The following is a 24,750-nucleotide window of genomic DNA, read 5'->3' as shown; positions in this document are numbered from 1 at the left end:
ACTGCGTTACTGCTGCTAACTGCGTTACTGCTGCGTTACTGCTGCTAACTGCGTTACTGCTGCTAACTGAATTACTGCTGCGTTACTGCTGCTAACTGCGTTACTGCTGCGTTACTGCTGCTAACTGCGTTACTGCTGCTAACTGCGTTACTGCTGCGTTACTGCTGCTAACTGCTGCTACTGCTGCGTTACTGCTGCGTTACTGCTGCGTTACTGCTGCTACTGCGTTACTGCTGCTACTGCTGCGTTACTGCTGCGTTACTGCTGCTACTGTTGCTACTGCTGCTACTGCTGCGTTACTGCTGCGTTACTGCTGCTACTGCGTTACTGCTGATACTGCTGCGTTACTGCTGCTACTGCTACTACTGCTGCTACTGCTACTACTGCTGCTACTGCTACTGCTGCGTTACTGCTGCTACTGCTGCTACTGTTGCTACTGCTGCTACTGCTGCTACTGCTGCGTTACTGCTGCGTTATTGCTGCTACTGCTGCTACTGCAGCTACTGCTGCGTTACTGCTGCTACTGCTGCTATTGCGTTACTGCTGCTACTGTTGCTACTGCTGCTACTGCTGCTACTGTTGCTACTGCTGCTACTGCTGCTACTGTTGCTACTGCTACTACTGCTGCTACTGCTGCTACTGCTGCTACTGCTGCTACTGCTGCTACTGCTGCTACTGCTGCTACTGCTGCTACTGCTGCGTTACTGCTGCTACTGCTGCTATTAGGTTACTGCTGCTACTGCTGCGTTATTGCTGCTATCGCACTTCTGCTTCCACCTGCTTTCCACCATCTCTGGTTCATCCTCATACATGATCATTCATGATCCATTCGTCACTCACTTCTGCTGATACAACCCATACTTCTTCAGCACTTTATTCTTCAGTCATTAATTCAATTTGAATTTATCCCTACGCCGAGCATGTTTTTTATTGCTTGCAGTTGATTCTGTGTAGGCTTGAATTTTTTCTCGCTTAATCAAGGTATAGCAAATTTGGTAAATCCGATGAACGACTTCTTCTGTAGCGGGCGTTGGTAGCTGTGAAATTTCACAGTTTAAAGTTAAATTTCATAGGCAGCCGTGAAATTTCGCGTTCAGTTTCAATTCAGGGCAATTATCAGTATTAGTGAATGGCGAGCCAAGACATACACAACCAGTGTCACAGAATCATTCACCGCAAAACCAAGCAACCGCCCACCATCATAGCTGTCGCAGGCAGTGAGCTGCTGAGGGGCGCCGTGACACGCACCGGGGGCGCCGCGCCTGACGCGCGTCCGTCTCAGCCGTGCCCCCCTGGGGGGCTGCGACCCCCACCCCCGCTCCCTCGCCCCCTTTTCCCTCCGACAGTTTTCCCTCCTTCTGTAAACTTCTTCCCTCCTTCTTGCTTTCCCTCCTTTCTGTAAAACTTTTTCTCACGGTCTCTCTTCTTCCTTCAAAGTTATTTCTCACTGTCACCTTTCACATGGCCGGTTAAAATCCTTTATTTTTAATACGAATATAATATATCAATTTGAATTTATTTGAGCGACTTGATTGATTCGATGATTCATAATTTTAATAATATCAAATTCATTAATATATCATGGGAAAGTAATATATCACAATAACATAAATTACTCTTTTCTCATGGTTAACAACAATTATTATTTTCTAGGAATATTAATATTAATATTAATATTAATTAGGAATTGTAAGGAATTGTATTAATATTAATTAATACAATTCCTCGTAGACGACTTTATTTTCAAATTACAGCTGGGAATGTCACCAAAGATTCCTCATTACCCTAATAATAGAATTATTGAGGACGATTAATCTTGTTAACCTTTTATATGCTGAGAGTTAAACTTTCATTACAAGGCCTTAAAGGCGAAAATAAAACAGAAAACGGTTAATATAACCTTGGGTAAAAATTACAAGCGGTATTTAGTGTGTAATCTTCTATCAACTTACACGTTCAGATTTAAGTCATATTCAATAGATCCAATGGAAATTTCTAACGCCGATTCACAATTATTATTAATGAATGATACCCCCAAATGAATGAAAAACTATTCATCATTCACCTGCGCCTGAGACGTTAAGCGCAACCCTACAATCAACGTTGATTTTACGCAAATATCAAAGGACGTGGAAGTCGAGGCCGTTTTTACGTCAGGCGTCGTAATTCAACATGCTCACTTACGACACGTGCTCACATACGACACGTGCTCACTTACAATACGTGCCCACTTACAATACGTGCCCACTTACGACACGTGCTCACTTACGACACGTGCTCACTTACGACACGTGCTCACTTACGACACGTGCTCACTTACGACACGTGCCCACTTACGACACGTGCCCACTTACGACACGTGCCCACTTACGACACGTGCTCACTTACGACACGTACGCATTTACGACACGTGTCCACTTACGACACGTGCCCACTTACGACACGTGCCTGCTTATGACACGTGCCCACTTACGACACGTGCCACTTACGACATGTGCCCACTTACGACACGTGCCCACTTACGACACGTGCCCACTCGTGCCCCACTTACGTGCTCGTGTATGACGAGATTTGGCGATCCGAGTGTGCCGTAAATGCAAATTACACTCAGAGAAATGAGTGAAACTTTGTCCAAATAACGATGCAATTTTTGCCCCTTTTTTGCTCGTTTGACCCAGTTTGGCCCGACGAAAGGACTTATCAGTGCTACGCCGGCTCTGTACTCGTGCTGTGATTAAAAAAATATAACTTAGTACTCACTGCAGTGAGTGACAGAGAGCGCATTTTCTCGTCGACGAAAACTTGAGGTCACGGACAGACGGATGGACAGACGGACATGGCGAGCACAATAGTGCATTTTTTCCATAAATGAGAAAATGCGCTAAAAAGTGGGTCACTATTTGAACAATATGACCTACTCATTTTTATCAAATTGGGTATAATAATGACGTCCATTGCTAACTGAACATTCACCCTTGTGTGGCTGTGTTAATTGAATGTACGTATGTATACATGCATGAAATCATTACCGATTAGGGGCTAGATAACGATGAGTTGCAAATCAAAAAATCTTGGTTTTGTTATTTTGTGGCGTATTATTGATGGGAATGCTTTGAAATTTATAATATCCATGGCGTATGTTTTTCCTCCTTCACTGCATCCCTCCTACTCCCCTCCCATCATGCATATCCACTTCTCTTACCTTGCTTTCATCCCCTACTCTCCATCTTCCCCTTTTCTTTCCTCACTTTTTTTCACCTTTCGTACCTTTCTTGTCTCTTCCTCTTCATATATAGACTCGCTTCCTCATTACCTCCCTCAACTCCCCTCAACTCAACTTGACCCGCTCAACTCCCCTCAATTCAACTTTACCCCCTCAACTCCCCTCAATTCAACTTAACCCCCCTCAACCCTCCTCACCCCCAGATTGAGTGCCATGTTTTGCAGGCGCCCCCATTTTTGCGCGGACCAAACATTTTAACCCTATTGCTGTTGCCTCTTTTGGATAGCATTATTTTAGGCTGGGAATTGCGTTAGTCGGCACTTAGATCGGTGCTTCTAGCTCCTTTAAGTGCCATTGCTGGCCACTTTATTGGCAATTACCGAGAACCAAAGGACTTATTCGAGACCGTCAAATTTAGATTTTCTTAAGCTTTACAGCACTTTTGTTCGTCTTCAGTTCTTTTACCAGGACAAAGAAGAGGTCTTCTTGTTATACTTGTTCAGAGCGAGGAAAAGTCTACCTCTACTCACTGGCTGGGTCAATTGCTGCCCTTAAGCAATTGGTCTGATTTACCCTCTTTACAGCTGGGTTGAATTGGGTTGTTTGAGTTTGATTGGATTGTAGAGGTTGGATTGGGATCGATTGGGGTGCTTGGGATCGTTGGGTTGGATAGGAATGTGTATATTGGTTTGGTATATTTAATTCAGACGATTAGCGTGATTATGATGGCGAAATAGAATTTTAACAATATAATTTGTGTCGCATTCTATAATCCTCCTTGATTCACACCTAAAATAAATCATTTCATCTGATTGACTGGCATGAAATTCTACCAGCAATGCACGCAACCTTAACCATGCCAGGTAGTATTATCCTGCATAATGATGCGACGAAAAAACTATTCAATAGGTTATTCCTGGCTTTGTCACTATTTTTATTTTATCGATGTTCATTAATCATATGAAACTGCACTGAAAAAATTGCATTCCCAATAATGTGTTTTTGTTGGTTCACCATTTCTCACTCTTGCATCTTTAACGTTTATTGTGCCTAATTTATTGCATTGTAGGCCTGCTAATTTAAGGTAGACCTAGAAGAAGTATCAAAATTTTTAGAACTACTTATAGTGCTGGTTTGTAATAATTGTTTTTAAAAATATTTCTTTCATCTTCACGTCGCCATATATTGCCAGTTCATGGAACCAATTTTCGAGCAAATGCTGCTTAATTGATTTCTGGCTCAACTGACATTTTTTAGCAGCTAAAAAAATTTAAGCTCTCACCATTTACAATTTGCCAGGCTCGAATAAAATAATTGATTTCATTCAAAACTTCAAGGGAAACGATTAAAATAATGTAACTTCAGTTTCGTGGTCTACATTAAAATTGGAAAAAAAATCAGATGCAAAACTTTCATATCATTGCCTACTTGCAGATGCAATGCATGATTTCTAAAATAATTCATTTTTGTTATATTTTTCAGTATTTGGTTGGACAAAGTTTCCGAGTTTTATTTTATTAGCGCGACTATTGGCAAAAAAAAATTTGTATCGAAATTCCACAATTCAAACTTTTCTGGTTAGCGAAAAAACAAGTCCGACTCCTTCGTCTTCATCAGGAAAGAAATAAAGATAGCTCGATAAATCTCGAGGTTGACATAATTCACCACGCATTTTTACGTGAATCCCTGCCTCTCCCCCCTCCCCCTCCCCCCGCGACCAAAAAGCCAGGTTTGGCGGCCTCTTGACAATCAATCCTACGAAGCTTGGCCGTGACGGGCCCCAAACAATGCCAGCATAAATTCGTTCTAATTAGTCCCCTGAATGAATATTTCACTTGCAGATTTTTCTGTTCCATTGCGACCCAACGTAATGATATTCCTACGAGACCAGACTGCCGTAATGCCACCCGCACCCATGTCGACAATAACAACATGAGCAACATTAGCCGAGCTTTGCTAACGAACTCACCGGCGCAATCTTGCTCTCATTTGTCTACTTTTGACCGGGACTCTGATCATGCCCAGAAATTAAGGGGAGGCCGGGCGCCGGCCCACACTTTTTTACACTAGCGAACTTTTACAATTTTTTAACTTTTGACTCTTATGCTTTCTGGATGTTTCGAAATTTTATCAAAACTTTTGTTTTTATTTCCACTATATTTTAATTGTTTCAAACTCGTACTTAGGATCTTTAATATGTTTTAAAATTTTTACTTTTTAGCGTTCTGGATCTTTTCAATTTTTTTAATTTCTCTCTTTTTTTCCATCAAGGATCTCGTCGAGGAATTTTGCACCTTTTTCTGGTTTAGAAGTTTTCCTTTCTTGCAAGTCGCACGCCTAAAAATTTTGCTAAAGAAAAATGATCTTAAGTATACACATATGTAAGTTCAATTTCCTATAATTTTTTCGCTTGGGGTATTAGTCGGCGAAACAATTCGATTTTTTTCTGCGTTGTAGCAGTTCCTTCGTTTAATATTTTTAGTTCTGTTTATTGTGAGCATAACTGCAAAAAAGCTCCTAACGCATGGTAACCGATTACAAATGTTAAAACATTGATTAAAATTCGATTTTTTATTTTGTATATAAAAGTCTCGTTAATAGTATTTTGTTAAATGACGATTTGAATTTCGTCAGAAGCATTTATTTGTTTTACTTATGCCTTTCCAATATTTCTGTGTAACTATTTTGCCATAGTTTCACTCGATAATTATGTATTGTATTGAGTTAGCACAATGAAGTTGTGTAGTGAAATTCATCTTGAATTCATCTCCTTTTTAAAATCATCAGTACTCATAATGCCTAACGAAAGATTATGTATTTTGTTGAATTCAACATATTTTTCATCCCCATAGCATGAAAGGATTTCCGTGCGAAATTTTGTTTCTTTTTCCTCTCGTTTCCCCTTTGCTAATTAGGGCTAATAGGCCGGGGGCTTGCTACTCTGCTCACGCGCTCCCCGTGATGGACATTGTGACACCGTCTCTGAACCCCAACCACTTCCTCCCCTCAACCCCTTCCTCCCCTCTACCTCTTCCTCCCCTCAACACTAACCCCTCTCTCATCAAATTCAAACCACCTCTACCCTTCCTCAACCCAGCTTCCCTCCTTTTTTCCGGAGTCCAGCTCCAACTCTTTCTTAACTCCAACTCACCGAACCCCGTCGATCTGACCCACTCAATATCACTGAACCCCTTTTATCTCACCCAACCTTAACCTACCTCACTGAACCCCTTGCATCTCACCCAACCTACCTCACTGAACCCCTTTCATCTCACTCAACCTACCTCACTGAACCCCTTTCATCTCACTTAACCTACCTCACTGAACCCCTTGCATCTCACCCAACCTACATCACTGAACCCCTTTCATCTCACTGAACCTACCTCACTGAACCCCTTTCATCTCACCCAACCTACCTCGCTGAGCCCTTTTCATCACACTCAACCTACCTCGCTGAGCCCCTTTCATCTCACTCAACCTACCTCACTGAACCCCTTTCATCTCACTCAACCTACCGCACTGAACCCCTTTCATCTCACTCAACCTACCGCACTGAACCCCTTTCATCTCACTCAACCTACCTCGCTGAGCCCCTTTCATCTCACTCAACCTACCTCACTGAACCCCTTTCATCTCACTCAACCTACCTCACTGAACCCCTTTCNAGGAAGGCTGGGACGGCTAGAGGAGTGAGTTGAACTGACATAGAAGGCCTGAAGGAAGGCTGGGACGGCTAGAGGAGTGAGTTGAACTGACATAGAAGGCCTGAAGGAAGGCTGGGACGGCTAGAGGAGCGAGTTGAACTGACATAGAAGGCCTGAAGGAAGGCTGGAGTAGTTGGCACTCGAGTTCATCTGTTATTGTCTGGACCGAGCACGAGATTGCGTGGACGTTTTCATCGGTCATTGTGCGTAATTGGCCCGTTTAAGTTCGAGGGCAATTAAGGTGACGATTTGTGACGTACACTGACGCCTGATGCCGAGCTGACGACGCGACGTAATGCGTTCCATGACTCGGCACTATTAATGAGCTCATTCCGAAAGAGACCGTTTCGCTTACGTACACTTTTTTTTTGCTATGAAAAACGTTTTTTTCTGCAATGTTTCCAATTGATGCGATCTAAGTTTAGCTGAAAATGCGATCTAATTTGCGTGCTGTATTGTTTGCACGCTATAGGTTCATATGAATAAATGCATACTTTTAACTATTCATTTTATTGAGCTAAGATATTTGATACGAGAAATGATAACAGTAGGATCATAATTAACGAATTTAATTTTAAATCATTCGTGGGCGAATATATTGAAAATATTGACTTAGAAAATTATGCACATTTCGGCAGTCACATTTCAGTGACATATTCCGAATGTTTATTTCAAACTAAAACTTTTAGTCGACATTGACGCAAGAAATGGTGCATCTCATCTAGTAGTTTCCAGAAAGCATAGCGATTCATAATTATAAAACAAATGTGATAGGTATATTAATTATATTTTATCTTATAGAGAACCATATGATATTATAAGCAACTCGCACATCTGGTCCCAGAAACATGCATTTTCAGTACATGTTCATGAATGCTCGTTAATAGAATTGATACTCGCATTCATCGCCATCACATTCATCTCGTTATGTTCGTGTAATGTCGACATAATGTGGCAAATCAATGCAAATGTTACCTTAAACCGTTCATGATTACAAGCCATGTGGTTGTAGCGTTAGAGCTTCTCAAATTGTCGTCGTATTTCCCGGTGGCGTGTAACCGACATTTTCCGCGTTTTACGACCCGTCTTGTATTGATAAACGTTTTCGCTGGTCAAGAGCTCTCACTTAACGAGTCTTGCTCGCTCTAGTCTAATGAAGTACGGGAGGAACTGTGGTCTGCTACCTGCACGCGCTCACAAAAATCAATTAGTCAAAGTGTCCAAATATTGACGTACTTTCTTCAATTTATTAGCGGGTTGTGGATTAAAATTAAAAATGCTAATTTTATTCCAGTGTTTATGCGTAACTTATCTAATTATGATTCACGTCTATTTATTAAGGAACTAGGTATAGTGTCTGGTAAAATAAATGCGTTACCAGAAATGCGAGCAGCGAGCGGCCGTAGCAATAATGCTCACTTGGGGCGGGTGACCCAAACAGGTGCAAAAACTGCATAGCTATTTGGACAATGACCCTATAATGTCTATGAGTGCATCGTTTACAACACTGACTCTGATCTGTCAATGCATTGTGACGTTCACGAACGAGTTTGACGTATTCGTGACTTACATTCGTGCGTCCAGTATGCGGTACTCCACTGACTTGTCTTCGTTATTACGAAGTATATGAGCGTCATGCAAATTTTTAGTTTTCAAAAAAAAAAACTTTCACAAGTTAATTAAACTTGATGACCTTAATTTGTTCAATAATCGTGCGTGTATCTGTAGTCACTTTCAAATATTTGATATTCGTACTTGAACTAACATAGCTATACTCTGTGACTAAAATATTTGCTTTATTTATGTGTGCAGATATTTTTGCGAAACATAATTTTTACGGCCAACTTCTTCCGTAATTTTTAGGTATTAATGAACCCGTGAGACCTAGCGCATTTTTAAATTTTTTTTAGCGCATTTTCTCATTTATGGAAAAATGCACTATTGTGCTCGCCATGTCCGTCTGTCTGTCTGTCTGTCTGTCCGTCTGTCCGTGACCTCAAGTTTGCGTCGGCGAGAAAATGCGCTCTCTATCTCTCACTGCAGTGAGTACTGAGTTATATTTTTTCTGAAGACAGGAGTCTCATACAAGTTATAAAACAAATAAATTATTTAAATTAAAAATTCCCGATCATTAAATATGAATCTAAGATGAATCAATTAATAAACTAGAATCAATAGACTCATTCTTTAATAATAATATATGAGCATAATTATGTATCTGTGATTAAACTTATAATAACGTGGTTGTAGTTAAGCAAGTATTAACGTGTTTTTGGTAAGGCAGGTACCATTGAAATGCCACAAGGTACTTAAAATACTAATTGGTACCTGATTGATTGGCGGGGGACTTGATTTGGAATATATATATTTTCAAAATAGTTATTAAAACATTATTCGATACCAAAAAGACCCTTTCGTAACACTGGTTTTTCTAAGTACTACCACGACATGTGTTCATCCATTGATTTAAAGCTGTTAATGTTTTCCATGTATAATGTCTACAAAAATATGTACTTGAAAAATCGTTGCCATTAAATTATACATTCACGAAATAATCTAATTTAATTTGTTCTCATCAACGTGAAAAGCTTGTTCGTTGTGATTTAATAACATCATTGATATTTCAGTAACTCCATGTTGACACCATACACTCAGGTGCGATGAATGACGACGCGTCTTTTAGTGAACCAAGACTCACTCATGTGAATGAACATGTCATTTTCATGCAGGTTTATTGTCACGCGATCACTAAAACACATGCAACTGCTCGTTTGTTTTAACAATCTCTCATCAACGTGCCAGGCCATCAAACTTCATGGTTATTGCCGTTCAATATATCAATACTGATTGTTAGTCATGCCACTTTATTACTTTCAATTATTGGCGCTCAAATTTTGATCGAGCTTAATACATGACGGATTATAAAAGAGGATTCGGAATGGGCTTCAATTTGTCTCATTTGATTTTAAAATATACGTGGTTTCTGTGTCTGAAATTATTCTGCCTGTGAAATTTCGAACGAAGGTAAAAATCATTCCTGTTTTGGGTACAATTTATCCAATTTATTGGATTTAACAGAATAACAAAGTGGATGAAATCATTAAGGTTAATTATATCTAGCCATCAGATACGTGTCAAATTATATTCATGTCAGTCCCAACCCAATCATACACTATGTTCGCTTATAATAAATCCCGGATTATAATCAGTTGATTGCTTACAACGCTAACTCCCCTAGAATTTAGAAGCACAGGAAACAGTGGACGAATTCTTCATTTATTTACAAGTATGCGATTAAACGTCTCGGAGTTTACCTCCATCATCAGTTCAAATCTCTAGAAAACCTTCAGAGTTTTAGCTTCCATAACTGTTGTTAATGATCCTGCGTATTTTAAGATTCCTGTATATTTTCCGAAAGAAACCTAGTTTGAAGGCCGCCGTTAGTTCATGTACTCCTGAAATTGTAAATATATATAACTGTCTGTTTATGGTTATTGCATGCTCATTTGTTTTTATGTGTCAATTCAAATTTTAATATCTTCTACGTGTATTTCAATTCACTAATTGATTTTACATGTGTTCTAGGAGTTGTAACTGACGATGGAGCTGGAATTCAAAAGGTTTCCTCATAAAATGCATACGTGAATTTTTTGGCTATTTTCTTTGCGTTTAAGTTCTCGGTGAATAATCACGTCGGTCACGTGTCAATCACACAGCAAATTTTCGGCAATCAATTTTCGAAAAATTTTCGAGATTTTTGTGTAACAGGATTTCTTTTCGCACCGTAATTGTATTTGATGTTATTTTTTCCAAATTACGTTTGCCTTGCGAAAACTTGGATTTTACTTTTCAGAGAATAGATTTGGTGGCCTCTAGACAGATATTTTCAAACTGATATACTCAACATTATCATCCGTACCGCCACGTTCATTAGCACGATATGATACAGAATAAATTTATTATCAATACAATATAATAATAATAATATTCACATAAATATAACGTCCGGAAGAAGTGCAATGAAAGTGTGTGGCAGCGCAAGGCGGTCACAGCGTTCAGTCTTGACTGCTGTCTCATAATAACGAAAGCTCAAAGTGTCGGAAAAAATGTCCTCTTAAGTAAAGTCTTACAGCGAGAGTTTGGTAGTTAATTCTTTTTGTGACAGTCGCCATGGAGTTTTATGTGGTGGCACAAATGGCAAGACATGCCCAGGCAATTTGAAGGGGACTCCGGCCCCCCGTGAACGCTGGAAGACCTTTCGATTAAGGGGAAGTGAGGGGAAACTGAAGAAAAAATTCCATAAAATAATTGAAATAAAATCATTCCAGAAAATAATCCACAAAAAAATACAACTAGAACTAATCGATGGGAAGCAAATTCAAGAGTTTGGTAGATAATTAATTCATAGAAAATTAAAGAAACTGGAAAAAAGTACTAATCTATATGACACGAAATCAAAATATTTATATAAAATTTGGAGATGAATTTCAAATTTGAAAATGACAATGTGAATGAGCTTATGAAGAAGCTAAATAATTGTAATAACTGAGGCGTCAGAAATTTCTATGAGATGAAAGAACTTTAATAATTTGGACAGCGAAAGAGGGAAAAGGGCCAAACGAGACGGTGAAGCGAGGCCATCGACGTGAACTGCCACTCAGGTTTTACGATGCAGTCATTGTGGGGCCAAATTGAAGGCATGTATGGAGGAAGCATTGGCCCCTTGAAGCTCATCGTATCTCCAAGGCCAATTATGATATGAATTTTCCAGTATACAGCAGTCTCGATTTGGCCAGTGCATAAAGCTAATTATCTCGACGACCAAAACCCGTCGATTGCTGGCCAACGAATGACCGACTATAATTTGAAATTAATAATTCAAATACAAATTAATAATTCAAATGCAATTTAATAATTCAAATTCAAATCAATAATTCAAGTTCAAATACCCACTCAGATGTTGAGAGTATTAATTTTTATTAGAGAACTCATTCAGAGCGTGAAATGCCACTATTTTTCTTGACTTAGTAAATATAATTTTGTTGTTAATATAAGGTGTTGAAAGAATCCGAGGAATTCCATTGTAGCATGATGTAGAAAAAAAATAAACATAGCCAACTTCATTTTTTTCCGATGTTGAAGCCCTAAAAACAACAAAAACATGGCGTCTGCATGAATAACATGTTACTCAAATCGGCATCGTTCAAATACATTTTCGTTTTTTCAATTTGTCCTGAAATTTTGTTAAGCCCTCGTAGTTTAGTTTTCCGTATTTTTTTTATTTAACGAAATATTTCCTTCACCATCGGCCCCATATCCAAATTCAGCTTATAATGAGATATAATGATGACATTCGAAAATCCACTTAAGTTTGATGTATTATAGTTCAAACTGAACATTTTCGCAATGACTGTGCCGTAATCGCAGAAAAATGGATGGGCCTCATTATCCAAACATTAACACACTTTATGCTCGTTGAACTGAAACTCCTTGTAGCTGGGACAAACTTGGTCAAGATTGCCCGCAGATGGACAAACATGAGCATCAACATTTGGACTAAAATCCCACTCATCTCTGTGAGTGCATTTGGTCTCGGCGGGCGAGGGTGAGGCGGGATTGCCTGGCGATTATCGCAGATTTAGAAGGTGTCGCAGGAGCGCCCGAATGTGACTCTTGGGTGTCACATTGGCGGAGTTAAACCGACACTCGAACGCACGGAACTTATGGCGCCAATTTTTTGGCAGTGCACATGAAGAGATACTCTGAATTCTCTCATCCTTTTTCCCTCCTGTTCGTCATTTCACCAACTTTTCCTCTGTTTATTCACCCCATAAACGTTTTTCTTCCACGCTGGCTTTCGCGCGATTCGGATATGAGAGCTGCGCGAGATATGTGACGCCATTGCCGCTCGCCGAATTTTCAACTTATAACGCCATTTTCAAATGAGAACTGCGGAGCCATTTGAAAGGAAGAGATGCTACGGGTGTCGCTACGGGAGTTTCAAATCCCTACAGGATCTCAGTGACGGATGATGCTCTAGTGTTGTAGTGCCTTAGCGCTTGTCGATAGCGTGCGCTATACCCGATATTCCTGTAGCGCGTTACAGAGACCTTCGCTGGAATTGTTTTCTTTTTTTTTTGCTTCTTCGTGGATTTGCTGAAATCAATGACATAGAAGCCGGATTAAAAACAAGGTTACAAAAGAATTATATAGTTTTGTAATTTTTTTTTCTACTTTTTCCCCTCTAATTAGTTCATGCTTCCTAATTTAATAGTAGCAATGAAGAGAGTGTGATATCTCTTAGCTTAAATTTCCAGATACCCATCAATTCAATCACTGATTGTGGTTAAGTAGCAAAACATGCAATAATATTTAACGTCAATTAAATACTACCTTAATCAAATAAATACCAAACCGTAGATAAGAACATAAAAATTTATATTGTTTTTGATTTTTTCATAATTGTAGGGTTTAAAAATGTCACAAGCGACCAAATTCACTGCATGACAGCCATGCCGGTGCACCGTGCACAAGTGCCTACGAGCGTCATTTAATTTATTTGAACACGTGTCGGTGTGAAGATCATAACCATTTAAAACATGTCTCCCAAACCCCTCATCACGTCCTAAAGTGCCTGATGATGGCAGGGAGCGGGACCCCACAAATGGTATTGGGCTTTTCCATGCAAATAAATGAAGGCAATAACTGATGAAAAAGAGGCGCTCCATAAGCCAACGCCGCCAAATTTGCCAAAGTGTCTCAAAATAAAAGCCCACAGAAACGTGGGGTTCAACTCCATAACTGCCGCTTTTTTGTTATTATTTGCTATTATTGTTATAATATTTGCTATTGTTCTTATTATATTTGCTATTACTCTTACTATATTTGTTATTATTCTTATTATATTTGTTACTATTCTTATTATATTTGCTATTACCCTTATTATATTTGCTATTACTCTTATTACATTTTCTAATATTGTTATTATAAACGCTAATATTTGCAGTGCCACATCATCTGTGCTGAGATCCGTGCTGGTACGTGTCGAGTACTACGATAAACAAAATTGCTGCATTTTCGATATAATCTTTCGTTATACAAATAATAAAGTAGATTGCAACAAGTAACTTTTCATTTAGTTACGTTTTTCATTGCTATTCGTATTTATTACATCCTATTTTATCTATTTAGGGTTGCATATTCTTTTTCATCGATTTATTTTAACCTTTTCGCGGGTAAGCATAAAAATATTCAGAAATAAAAGTTTCTGTAACATCCAAGAGAAAATCTGAACAATCATAAGATATATTTACTCGTAAGAGTTTCGTTAATTTGGCATATCGAAGGTACAAATCGAAGTCGAAGAAACAATTAAGTACGGTAGCTACTCAGAAAACATTTGAAATAATTCAAATTTAAACATTCGAATATAAACAGTTACTTACTACCTTTATTCCAATTCAATTTCATTTAGTAATTGAAAAGACATCGCTACTTCCGTCTTTTTAAATAATACGGAAAGACCCTCAATATCATTGCCCGAGTCAAAACTGTCATTTAAATGCTCGTATTTTAATTCATGGGCATGGTAGATGACGATGGTCTGATAATATGCGGACGTATGATAACGTAGCCTCAGTCACAGAGCTGGGGCCTTGGGTGGGTTAACAGGGTAAACTGCACCTTTGTGCGGATGTGTCCAGAGTATGTACAGTGTTATTCACGGAGACTTCCTAATTTGATTGCTCAATAAAAAAATAACTAGTATATATATATCATTACAATATAAATTTTATTTTATAGAAAAAGACATTACTGAATTTTTGTATCACTAGCTTGGTTTTGAAGACGACATCGGACATGCGACGATGACATCTCGTCAATTCATTCAGTTAGTCCATTTTTGAAGATCCGTTTTACTAACTGAAGCATATTGACGGGTATGTTGGCGATGGTTTGGCGTATGTTGTTCTTCATATCAGGTAAAGTCCTTGGACAGTCATTGTAAACAATTGATTTAAGATAACCCCATAAAAAATCACACGGAGCCAATAGGGGAATCTGGCCGGCCAAAGAAAGTCAGCTTTCAAGGAGCTGTTTTTTCTGAAAGCTTTTTTCTGAAAGGAGGAGCTTTTTTCTGAAAAATGTTGTCTCTGACGGAGATAACTCTGCAAAACGACCATTAAAAAAGTACGCCTCGACAGAAAACGCACGTTGCTCACTTGTCCAATGCATAGTGGCAAGCTAAATAGGCTGGAAACCAAACTCCATGCCCTTGCTCATGCCGTTTTTCTAAATCATTTTGCTGCTTGGCGTGAAATAAAAAACAAAAAGTTTACGCAAATCACCCTGTAGTTTATCATGAAGTCCTAAACATGTTTTACAGCTTTTTTGCTGCACAAATGCAAGACTATTTCATCGAAAAGCATTGTTATGTCTCTGGTTATAAACATTTCCCGCATGGTCGCGCAGAGACAAATATAACACCAGGCTTAACAAATATAAGCCAGAGATGGCGCGCGACAAGCCATCTCTGTGACAGCTCCTGGTCCCTAGCGATCAAAATGAGCAAGAATCTCGGCCAATCAAGCCTAACGAAGCCGTTCGTGTCTTGCCGTCTATATATATAAACACGACGTATATTTCTTTTAGTGAAATGATCGGCGTGGCAATATTGAGAATAATGTTATCGTTGAGTGAACTATGGCCGACGGTCGGCCGTCTCTGATTTGTGTCGTATTTCTATAAGGTCCAAAAAAGGCAACCAAAGATGCCACGTTGACGCCGCATCATAGACCGTCTTGTCCTCCTCAGGGACGGTTACGGTGGCCATGGACGGCAAATGTTGACCCAATTGCGAGAAACACCGAATCTTTACCCTGATATTGAGCTGGCCTGCTGACACCGTCTACGTTCCTACCCCGATATTGAGCTGGCCTGCTGACACCGTCTACGTTCCTACCCCGATATTGAGCTGGCCTGCTGACGCCGTCTACGTTCTTACCTGAAAATTGAGCGCAATCCCGGAAAAAATTGGAATTTAATCTCATGGAGAAAAAATCTTCGTAATCGATTGAACTCGAATTAAATTGTCTGGAAACGTAAAAGTTTTTATTTACATAAGTGTTTCTTATATTTCAGGTGAACTCTTACGCCCTATTTTTTTAGAAAAACTCAATCACAGTTTTTTCTAGACCAACTCAAGAACACCTGAATTATTTTTAGAGATTTAGAAGAAAAATAAAACATTTTAATCATGTTTTGATTCACTAACGGGGCAAAACTATAAGTAAGAAAATTTCAATACTATCGTCATTGCAGTAAACTAAGTTTCAGACACCGGGTCACTATACTCATGTTTCAATACAGGGTATAGATTTCAAGTGATAATAAATTTTTCAACATTGCGTCGTGAAATTCATGTACGTGTATATTTCGTAGTAATTCCTTTACTCGCGCAAAGGTTGCGCATTGCGTCGCAATATACGCGTCTAATGACCACGATGTTCTGCATCGTGTCGGGATATTCTAGTATAATTGCAGGGCTGCAGGAAACAATAGAGCTACATGCAGCATCAGCCGCTGTAGTAACTCACGGTTCACAACTGTCCATTACTGCCCGGTGATCAGACGACCAAGGTCTCTGGGGCGATTCTTGTAATCATGAGCTGTCCTCTGTAAAAACTTGATGATGACAGATGAAGCGCATCCTATAGGACCAAGCTGCCTTTGACGGCTGATGGATTCCTCCGCCATTGGACGTACGTCTTGATGGATGAGAGGAAGGGTGGTGGATTGCCGCCCTTTCAATGCAGCCATGAGAGGCGGTCTGGTCTCACTGACTTGAATCTTCTGCGTGCTGGGCATGGATGTATATTTGTCATGGCATGGATGTATATTGGTCATGCGATGGATGTATATTGGTCAGGCGATGGATGTATATTAGTCATGCGACGGATGTATATTGGTCATGCGATGGATGTATATTGGTCATGCGACAGATGTATATTGGTCATGCGATGGATGTATATTGGTCATGCCATGGATGTATTGGTCATGCGAGGGGTGCAAATAATTCTAGTTTGACGTTCATGATGGCTGATGAAACTCTTCTAAGTGAATTTTATTTATAGGAAACACGGAAACGAAATTTTCTTATTTCTCCTCAGTTTTTGTGCGACTAAGAGTTCAAGCCGTGATTAATTTAGATTTCAGTTGAGAAATGCACAAAAAATTTCAAACTTTGGTTGTCACAGATGTTTCCCATTCCATGTTGATAACGGCATTTATCACGTCCGATTGTTGTACATGTTGTAATTGTTCACGATTACAAGCCTTTTTAGAGCTTTTCAGGATTTAACTAGTGATACATTTAAAGAAAGGAACTTTCAATAATCGATGCCGTTGTCGTAGTAAACAGAACTGTTATGTCGTTTCACAAATCAGCTATTTCGATAACTGTCATATATATATGGCTGTTAAAAAATTGTATGCAAATTGGTAATGTACACAAATTTATCATCATCAAAGCAATACCGCTTTAATCAAGAGCAGCTGGTATTAATTGGTGCACCGATGATGTGAAGGTGTGATGTGCAGAGATGACGCGAAGAGGTTATGTACAGAGATGAAGTGTAGAGATGTGTAGAGGTGACGTGTTGAGGCATCGATGACGTGTAAAGGTGACGTGTTGATGTTATGTACAGAGATGAAGTGTAGAGATTACGTGATGGGATGACACGTAGAGACGTGTAGAGGTGACGTGTTGAGGCAGCGATGACGTGTAAAGGTGACGTGTTGATGTTATGTGCAGAGATGAAGTATAGAGATTACGTGATGGGATGACACGTAGAGATGTGTAGAGGTGACGTGTTGAGGTATCAACGAGGATTCGTGTGTGGAGAAGGACGTCGCTGAGTGCAGCGTCGTCAGGTGATGGAGTTGATGACGCGCGTGTGTGGTCGGCCGGGCGAGTGAGCGTCGCTGAGCTCGACGTCGCGCTGCGGGTAACCCGCGCTTGCTGCTCCTTCCCCACGTGAGTGGGGTGAGTGGTATGAGTGGGATGAGTGGTAAGAGTGGGGTGAGTGGGGTGAGGGATATGAGTGGGGTGAGTGTGAGTGGGGTGAGGGGTAAGAGTGGGGTGAGTGGTATAAGTGGAGTGAGTGGGGTGAGGGATATGAGTGGGTGAGTGGGGTGAGTGGGGTGAGTGGTAAGAGTGGGTGAGTGGGGTGAATGGTAAGAGTGGGGTGAGTTGTAAGAGTGGGTTGAGTGGTAAGAGTGGGGGTGAATGGTATGAGTGGGGTCATGATCATATCTGGATTGGCATGAATGAAAGCATTGTCAATATTGCAGCTAAATTCATTACTACGCTGCTGGTAGTTTATTCAAGCGTTAGATTTTTCCTGCGTTTGTTTGAGAAAAATGTATTATTTGTTATTCACCTACGTAAATAATGCAGAAAGTACCTATGGGTAATAATAATACTAATTTATGAGTATGAGTAATTTAAAGTTAATAATAGTTATTATTATTACTTGTAAATAACGTCTTGTGATTGGTCTTCCCCAGGGGAGGAGGAGGCGCGTCTGGCTGGTCAGCTGCGCAACGGTGGGGACGTTGGGGAACTAGACAGCCCCAGCTCTAGCCCTAGACACAGACGGTCAGTTCACTACGCTTGTATAATAAATTATGATGATAAATAATTAGTTATAAATGTCATAGATTAATGAGGTCACAAACCATGACATACCGAAATTTTTCAAAGTGAATATTTTTTATCTGATGATATTAGCTTTTAACTTACTAATAGTTGTTTTGCAAAATTTTATTGTAACGCTATGTGCAACGGTTTAATTGAGTGACTTGTATGTATAATAATAGACTATCGCCTTCGTAGTAGGTCTTCATATTAAGTTGAGTGGTATTAATCACATAATAATAATCAAACAGTTCCACGTTCAGTCACCCTGCCATCCACTAAAGCATATGTAATTTATAGAGCGACATGGTTTTATATTAAACCCACTCTATTCTTCTATAAAAATAATGTATTATATAGAACGTCAATTGTTGAAGAAATAATAAACGGAATATTCGTGTAAGGAAATTTGAAATTTTTCAAAAAATTTTCAGATTATGTATACCAAAAATAATCCAAAAATGACTAGCGATATGTCAACATAAATATTACCTGCAAAATTCATATTTGGATTTTTGATTGCTGAACGGAATAAGCTGAATTATAAATCACGAAGTTTGTTTTCTTTCTCCTTGCAGAAGCAGTGGCAGCGCTGCATCAAGAGATGGTATGTCACCCCGAGCGTCACCTCGGGAAAGCCTAACACCCTCACCCATGGATCGATCACCCAGAAATTCCCCGGTCCCCGCGATCGGGTCAGACTCAGATGCAGATTTTAACGACTTTCACTTCAGAAGATCACCATCATCGATGACTCATGAAGATCTTCTAGCACTCACCGGCAAACTATCGTGTAGAATGTCTCCTAGTTCAGGTCTAAAACTCGGAGAGTCCCCTTTAGATTTGTCGGTGCCTAGAAAGCGGGCTGCTGATGCACTACTAGAGGCTGCCCATGCGCAAAGCAAAATTGCGATGGACATGAGCAGACTAGGGGCTTGGGGGTTACCGCTGCCTCCTCATCTAGCATCAGCAATGGCTATGCGACCAGACTTAGCTGGTCCCGGGTTCAAACCAGATTTCAGTCTTTGGAATGGCAAATCTAAGGCAGATGTAACAAAACTTTCTCCTTTTCCACTTGGTATCCCTGCTCCTTCACCCACTGAGGCTTCTAAAGCCTTAGAGAGAATGAGTGAGCTGAGTCGTCGAGGCGCTGAAGGCAGCTTGTCGACTGCGGCATCAGCAGATTTCTTCCGCGCTGGAATGGGCGGACTGAACGCAATGGGGAACATGGCAGGTGGAGGAGGTTCATCTGGAGCACGTGCGAACGCCTGGCAAAGTCATTGGTTGTCTAAAGGACAGGATGCTACGCGAGATGTTCTAAAATGCGTCTGGTGCAAAGCATCCTTTTCTACACTTGCTGACTTGACAACTCACATGAAGGAAGCTAAGCACTGTGGTGTGGCCTTGCCACCACCATCATCAAACATGCCTCCATCAATGCCTCCCAATAGAATGGGATCCAGCAAACCACCATCTTCTTCTCCTGGCGCGGGAGGATCTTCTTCTAACGATTTGATTTCTAATATCAAGGAAACAATGCCGCTACCTAGAAAACTTGTCCGCGGACAGGACGTCTGGTTAGGAAAAGGAGCTGAGCAAACAAAACAAATTCTCAAATGTATGTGGTGCGGTCAAAGCTTCAAATCCCTTGCAGAAATGACGCGCCATATGCAGCAAACACAACATTATACAAATATCATATCGCAAGAGCAAATAATATCGTGGAAATCACCCGAAGATAAGGCCACTAGTCAAACGCATGTCAATGCAGTCCTGACATGTAAGGTTTGCGACCAAGCCTTTTCTTCGTTGAAGGAACTTAGTACACACATGGTAAAGTTGGCTCATTATAAAGAACACATCATGCGCTCCATTACCGAGTCTGGGTCTCGGCGTCGTCAAACACGAGAGAAGAGGAAGAAATCTCTTCCGGTGAGAAAACTTTTGGAATTAGAAAGAGCACAACAAGACATGAAGATGTCGGACGGTGGGGTTAGGTCTAGAGACTCTCCTGGAAGAATAACTTGCGAGAAATGCGGCGATAAAATAGATACCACTCAATTTGTCGACCATATCCGGAACTGCGTTGGTGGAAGTAATCGTGACGAATCCATGAAGATATCCATGTTGTCTCCTGAATCAGATTTTGGTTCAAGATTCGATCAATCGCGTGATTCAGATAGTGAGGATAAGAAAACTCCGGACAAAAGTAGCAGAGAAAGCCCAAGGGAGATGGAAATCGAACGAGAGAAGAAAGAAGAAGTGAAGCAGCCATCAGTCCTGAACGCTCTTGAAAAGTTGATCGAAAAAAGTTTCGATACCAGGAAGTCAAAGCCGGGGAGTAGCAGCCCCCTAGGGTCGAGCATCCTCCGACGCTTGGGCATAGACGAGAGCACTGATTATTCAAAACCACTCATGGAACCCCACCTCATGTACTCGGCGTTTTCCCGTCTGCACGGAGGACCGCCAACGCCCGGATCGTCTTCTTTCAATCTCCCTCCGACATTTGGTCCTGATAGAGGATACATGAGATGCCCTGACCCCGTTATCAGCCCCAGTGCAGACTCAGATACCCACGATACATACCCTAGGTCACCACTGAGGCCTGGATCCCGACCGGCATCTGCAGGGTCACTCACTAGGGATGGTAGCGACAGATCCTTAGACATGCTGCGCCATGACCGAACTTCTCTGCTACTCGAACAGTCGATCCACACAGAAAATGGAACAGACCATTCAGACATGGAACGCGACAGTCCAGCTTCCAGAGATGAGTACCCTAATCCTGATGACATTAGGGCTCGACTTGGTATTAGTTTGAATACTGATTTTCGTAGCCTCGATAGCTCATTAGTGAAAGATGTGTATAGGTCTGAAGATCGAAATAATTCCCCTAACAGTATCGATTTCAATGATAAATCTGACATCAAGCAGGAATTATCCATGACGAACGGCGAAGACTTGGATTTGGATAACCGCAAGGAGGAGATTAGAGTGAGGAACGATATTCAAATTAAGGACGTCAACCTAAACATCAAGAAAGAAGAGAGCAGCGGCAATTTTCACCACGTCAAGGAAGAAATTCGTGTAAAAGAAGAGCTGCGGGTGCGGGACGAGTTCCGGGAGCGAGCTGACGACCACGACGTGCGCGGTTCACCCATGAGTCGTCTGACGGGAACGTCCCCCGCGGTCAGCAGCAGGTCTGGAACTCCTCACTCTGATGCTGGGAGTGTTCGAGTCCCCTCAACTGGGGGACTTGGGGCTCTTGCTGGGCTTTTGGGTGCTGCAGGAGGGGGCGGAGGAGGAACAGGATCCGCACATCCTCTAGCAGCTCTTCAGAAACTCTGTGATAAGGCTGAGAACTCATCGCGCCAGCCATCGACAAGCAATGCTCAACAAGTTAATCCAGGTTCGATAATTGCTTTCACTTGGGCTTGCAATGATGCAGTAACAGCTGAAAATAACATGAAATGCGCTTTTTGTGACGTACCGTTTGTTAGTAAGGGTGCTTATCGGCACCATCTCTCCAAAATGCACTTTGTAAAGGATGGTATTATTTCAGATGGATCCTCAATGAAACAAAACCATGGTTCATCCAGCGGTGGCAATGGTGGTGCCGCTGGCAACATGTCGTCCCATCATCCCAATGGTAACAACAACAATAGTAATACTAGTAACATGAATGGCGGTGAAAGGAAGCATAACCATTCCTCGTCTTCGCCCGCACCTCCCCAAGATGATTCCCCCCACTCGAAGTTCCTCAAGTATACGGAGTTAGCCAAACAACTCTCTAGCAAGTAAACTTATAGTTATAGCCTTTTCCCTTCGTAATTCATTCTACTTAGCGTTCAAGGCTTAATTGTTGAGACTGACCAAGTGAGGAAATGAACGTTCTGTTGCTCTAGAGTGTTCTTTCCTACTCGTAGCTCTCAAAATAAGAGCCATTTTGCTTAAGGCATTTTTCTTATAAACGTTAACTAGATAGGCTGATCATCACTACATTGTTAGTTGTGTAACCTCTAGATTGAAAAAAATGTATATCTTCTATGGTGCTGGTTATACCAGTGTGCTCATCATATCAATGGCGACGATACGGTAAATATTTCGTCTCTGGACTCTATACTTTCTGTGCCAAGAATCAAAACAAAGTATTAGTGAATGTATCTTTTGTACAGTACAAATCGTAAGTAGCCTTTAACTGTGCACAGAAGTTAGCTACAAAGATGTTAACATGAACATTTCACACTGAAGTGTGCAGTATTTGCCAAGTATTTGCTGCCATCGATGCGCGTTGTTGGGTAGTAAATCCAACATAATTTGATGTGGTTGTGTGAAATAATTTTTGCCAGTCGTGAACTGCTCAGAAAATAACTACTGAAAATAAACCTGTACAGGTTTAGCATCAAAGTTTCGGCCGTTAAGCAACACGGATTACGTACAGTGCGAGGATATAACATTGATGGCTTGACAAGATTTCCCAACATCCGCAATGTTGAGTGTGGTCTGAACATAGTTTCAACATTTTCCAACATCCGCAATGTTGAGTGTGGTCCGAACATGGTTCCAAACGTCAGATGTAGCGTGACTGTGCTTGCGAGGCTCACAAATGGAGTAGTTATCTTCAATTACACATATTAGCTATGCGAATTTTATTATTAAGAAATTGTATATTACAAATTTTTGGTTTTAAACAATGATCAAAATATTAGTTGTTGCCGTTTTGTCGTATATCTTCTGTTACTTTTAATATTATGGCTCTGTACTTTAATATTCATGATCTCAAAAATTGTTTTTTTTCTTTTTGATCCTGATTTTTGGAGCTTAATTTACCTCGTTGTTTCATCGCATTTATATTATAATTGTGATAAAATTTTCAAAAAATTATAAAATTCATCAATACTGAATTTATTTTTTAATGCCTTCGTTCATTACTTATTTTATTAAGTTATTAATTATCTTGAGACCAGGGCCCATGAGCTGTTAAATATATGTTGCGCAAACGTGTATATAGAATCTATAAGAAATACATTTACCTTCGTACAACGTTGAACATTCTACTATGAAAACTAGTCATAGGAGTATTTAAAAGTTCACCCATGTTAATAACGAGGTGACTTGTCTTGATTTCATTAACCCTCAAACATGGCAAACACTAGCAATATTGACATCCGTTTTCACATTCATGTTTAACGCGAATTATATACCATGTGCACAATTTTCGACACTAACTTAGCACAAGAATAAAAAAGAACACATTTTCATCGGGGTTGGGATATCCTAGGATGCATTTTATTAAGCGGTCATTTATTACTGAAGCTTCTGGGTGGAATTGACTCATTTAGAATAATAAATAACTGCCAACGATTCCGAAATTTTCTTAAGCTCTTCAAATAAACTTTTCTTTTTTTATTTCTAAACATTTCGATACTTATTAAGGATTTAAACTTTTGAAAGAGTACAGCCTATTGAACGATTTGAAGCCCAAAATTTAATACAAGATTGTAGTTCACTTCACGAGTCCACAACAAATACTGTTTACAAAGAGTTCGAGAACTGGTTCCGCTGATGCTTATAAAAGTATTAAATTTCAGCAAGAACTTAATTCAATATACGCCCCAGCTATCGACATACACCGCTCAAGAATAATCCATATTCGCCTTTTGCTCAAAAATCACTTTTTTACCTCTACATACCTTTAAAAATACTTGATCTGTACTTCTACATACCTCTTATATAAACCCTTCGGTAACTCTACAAGTCAACATACTTCTAAAAAAATTCATACCGCTTCGTACCTCTCAAAAGCCACTTTGGTTCCTTTATGTACCTCTAAAAACACGTTGGTACCTCCACGTACCTCTCAAAAACAACTTTGGTACTCATAGGTACCTCCCAGAAACCGTTGTATACGCTGTATATGAGCTGTGTTGATATACCTACTCGCCATGAGAACGCTTTTCGTTCGTTGCTCGGGCGCTTTTGTACTTACGAACTCCCTTTCTTTCTCCTCATTAGTGTTACGCAAATTTGTAGATCTTAGGTGACATCCTTCTCTTGTTATTCCTAAGCTTACCTAATATCTGAGCGTAACATGCAACTGTGGGCGTATGTAACCTCATCTTGTA

The 24,750-nt window shown here is 40.2% G+C and overlaps 1 protein-coding gene across 2 annotated transcripts in view; it reads left to right on the top strand.

Moving 5' to 3' along the window:
* LOC108670207 (protein tiptop-like) overlaps positions 1–23,515 on the top strand; it is a 146,311-nt gene extending 122,796 nt beyond the window's left edge. Inside the window, exons 2-4 of one of the 2 annotated variants that reach the window (XM_047880681.1) lie at positions 18,496–18,586; positions 19,204–22,034; positions 22,188–23,515. In XM_047880681.1, coding sequence (XP_047736637.1) covers positions 18,496–18,586; positions 19,204–22,034; positions 22,188–22,426 — 3,161 coding nt within the window. In that variant the 3' untranslated portion in view covers positions 22,427–23,515. Of the gene's footprint in view, positions 1–18,495; positions 18,587–19,203 lie in introns of both variants that reach the window. The other variant, XM_047880680.1, reaches the window with a different exon arrangement.
* The last annotated feature ends 1,235 nt before the right edge of the window (positions 23,516–24,750 follow it).

Source organism: Hyalella azteca, unplaced genomic scaffold (genome assembly GCF_000764305.2).
Source record: "Hyalella azteca isolate HAZT.00-mixed unplaced genomic scaffold, Hazt_2.0.2 contig5912, whole genome shotgun sequence".
Lineage (NCBI taxonomy): Eukaryota > Metazoa > Arthropoda > Malacostraca > Amphipoda > Hyalellidae > Hyalella > Hyalella azteca.
Note: the sequence above shows the minus strand (reverse complement) of the source record. Positions and strands in the feature narration are given on the sequence as shown.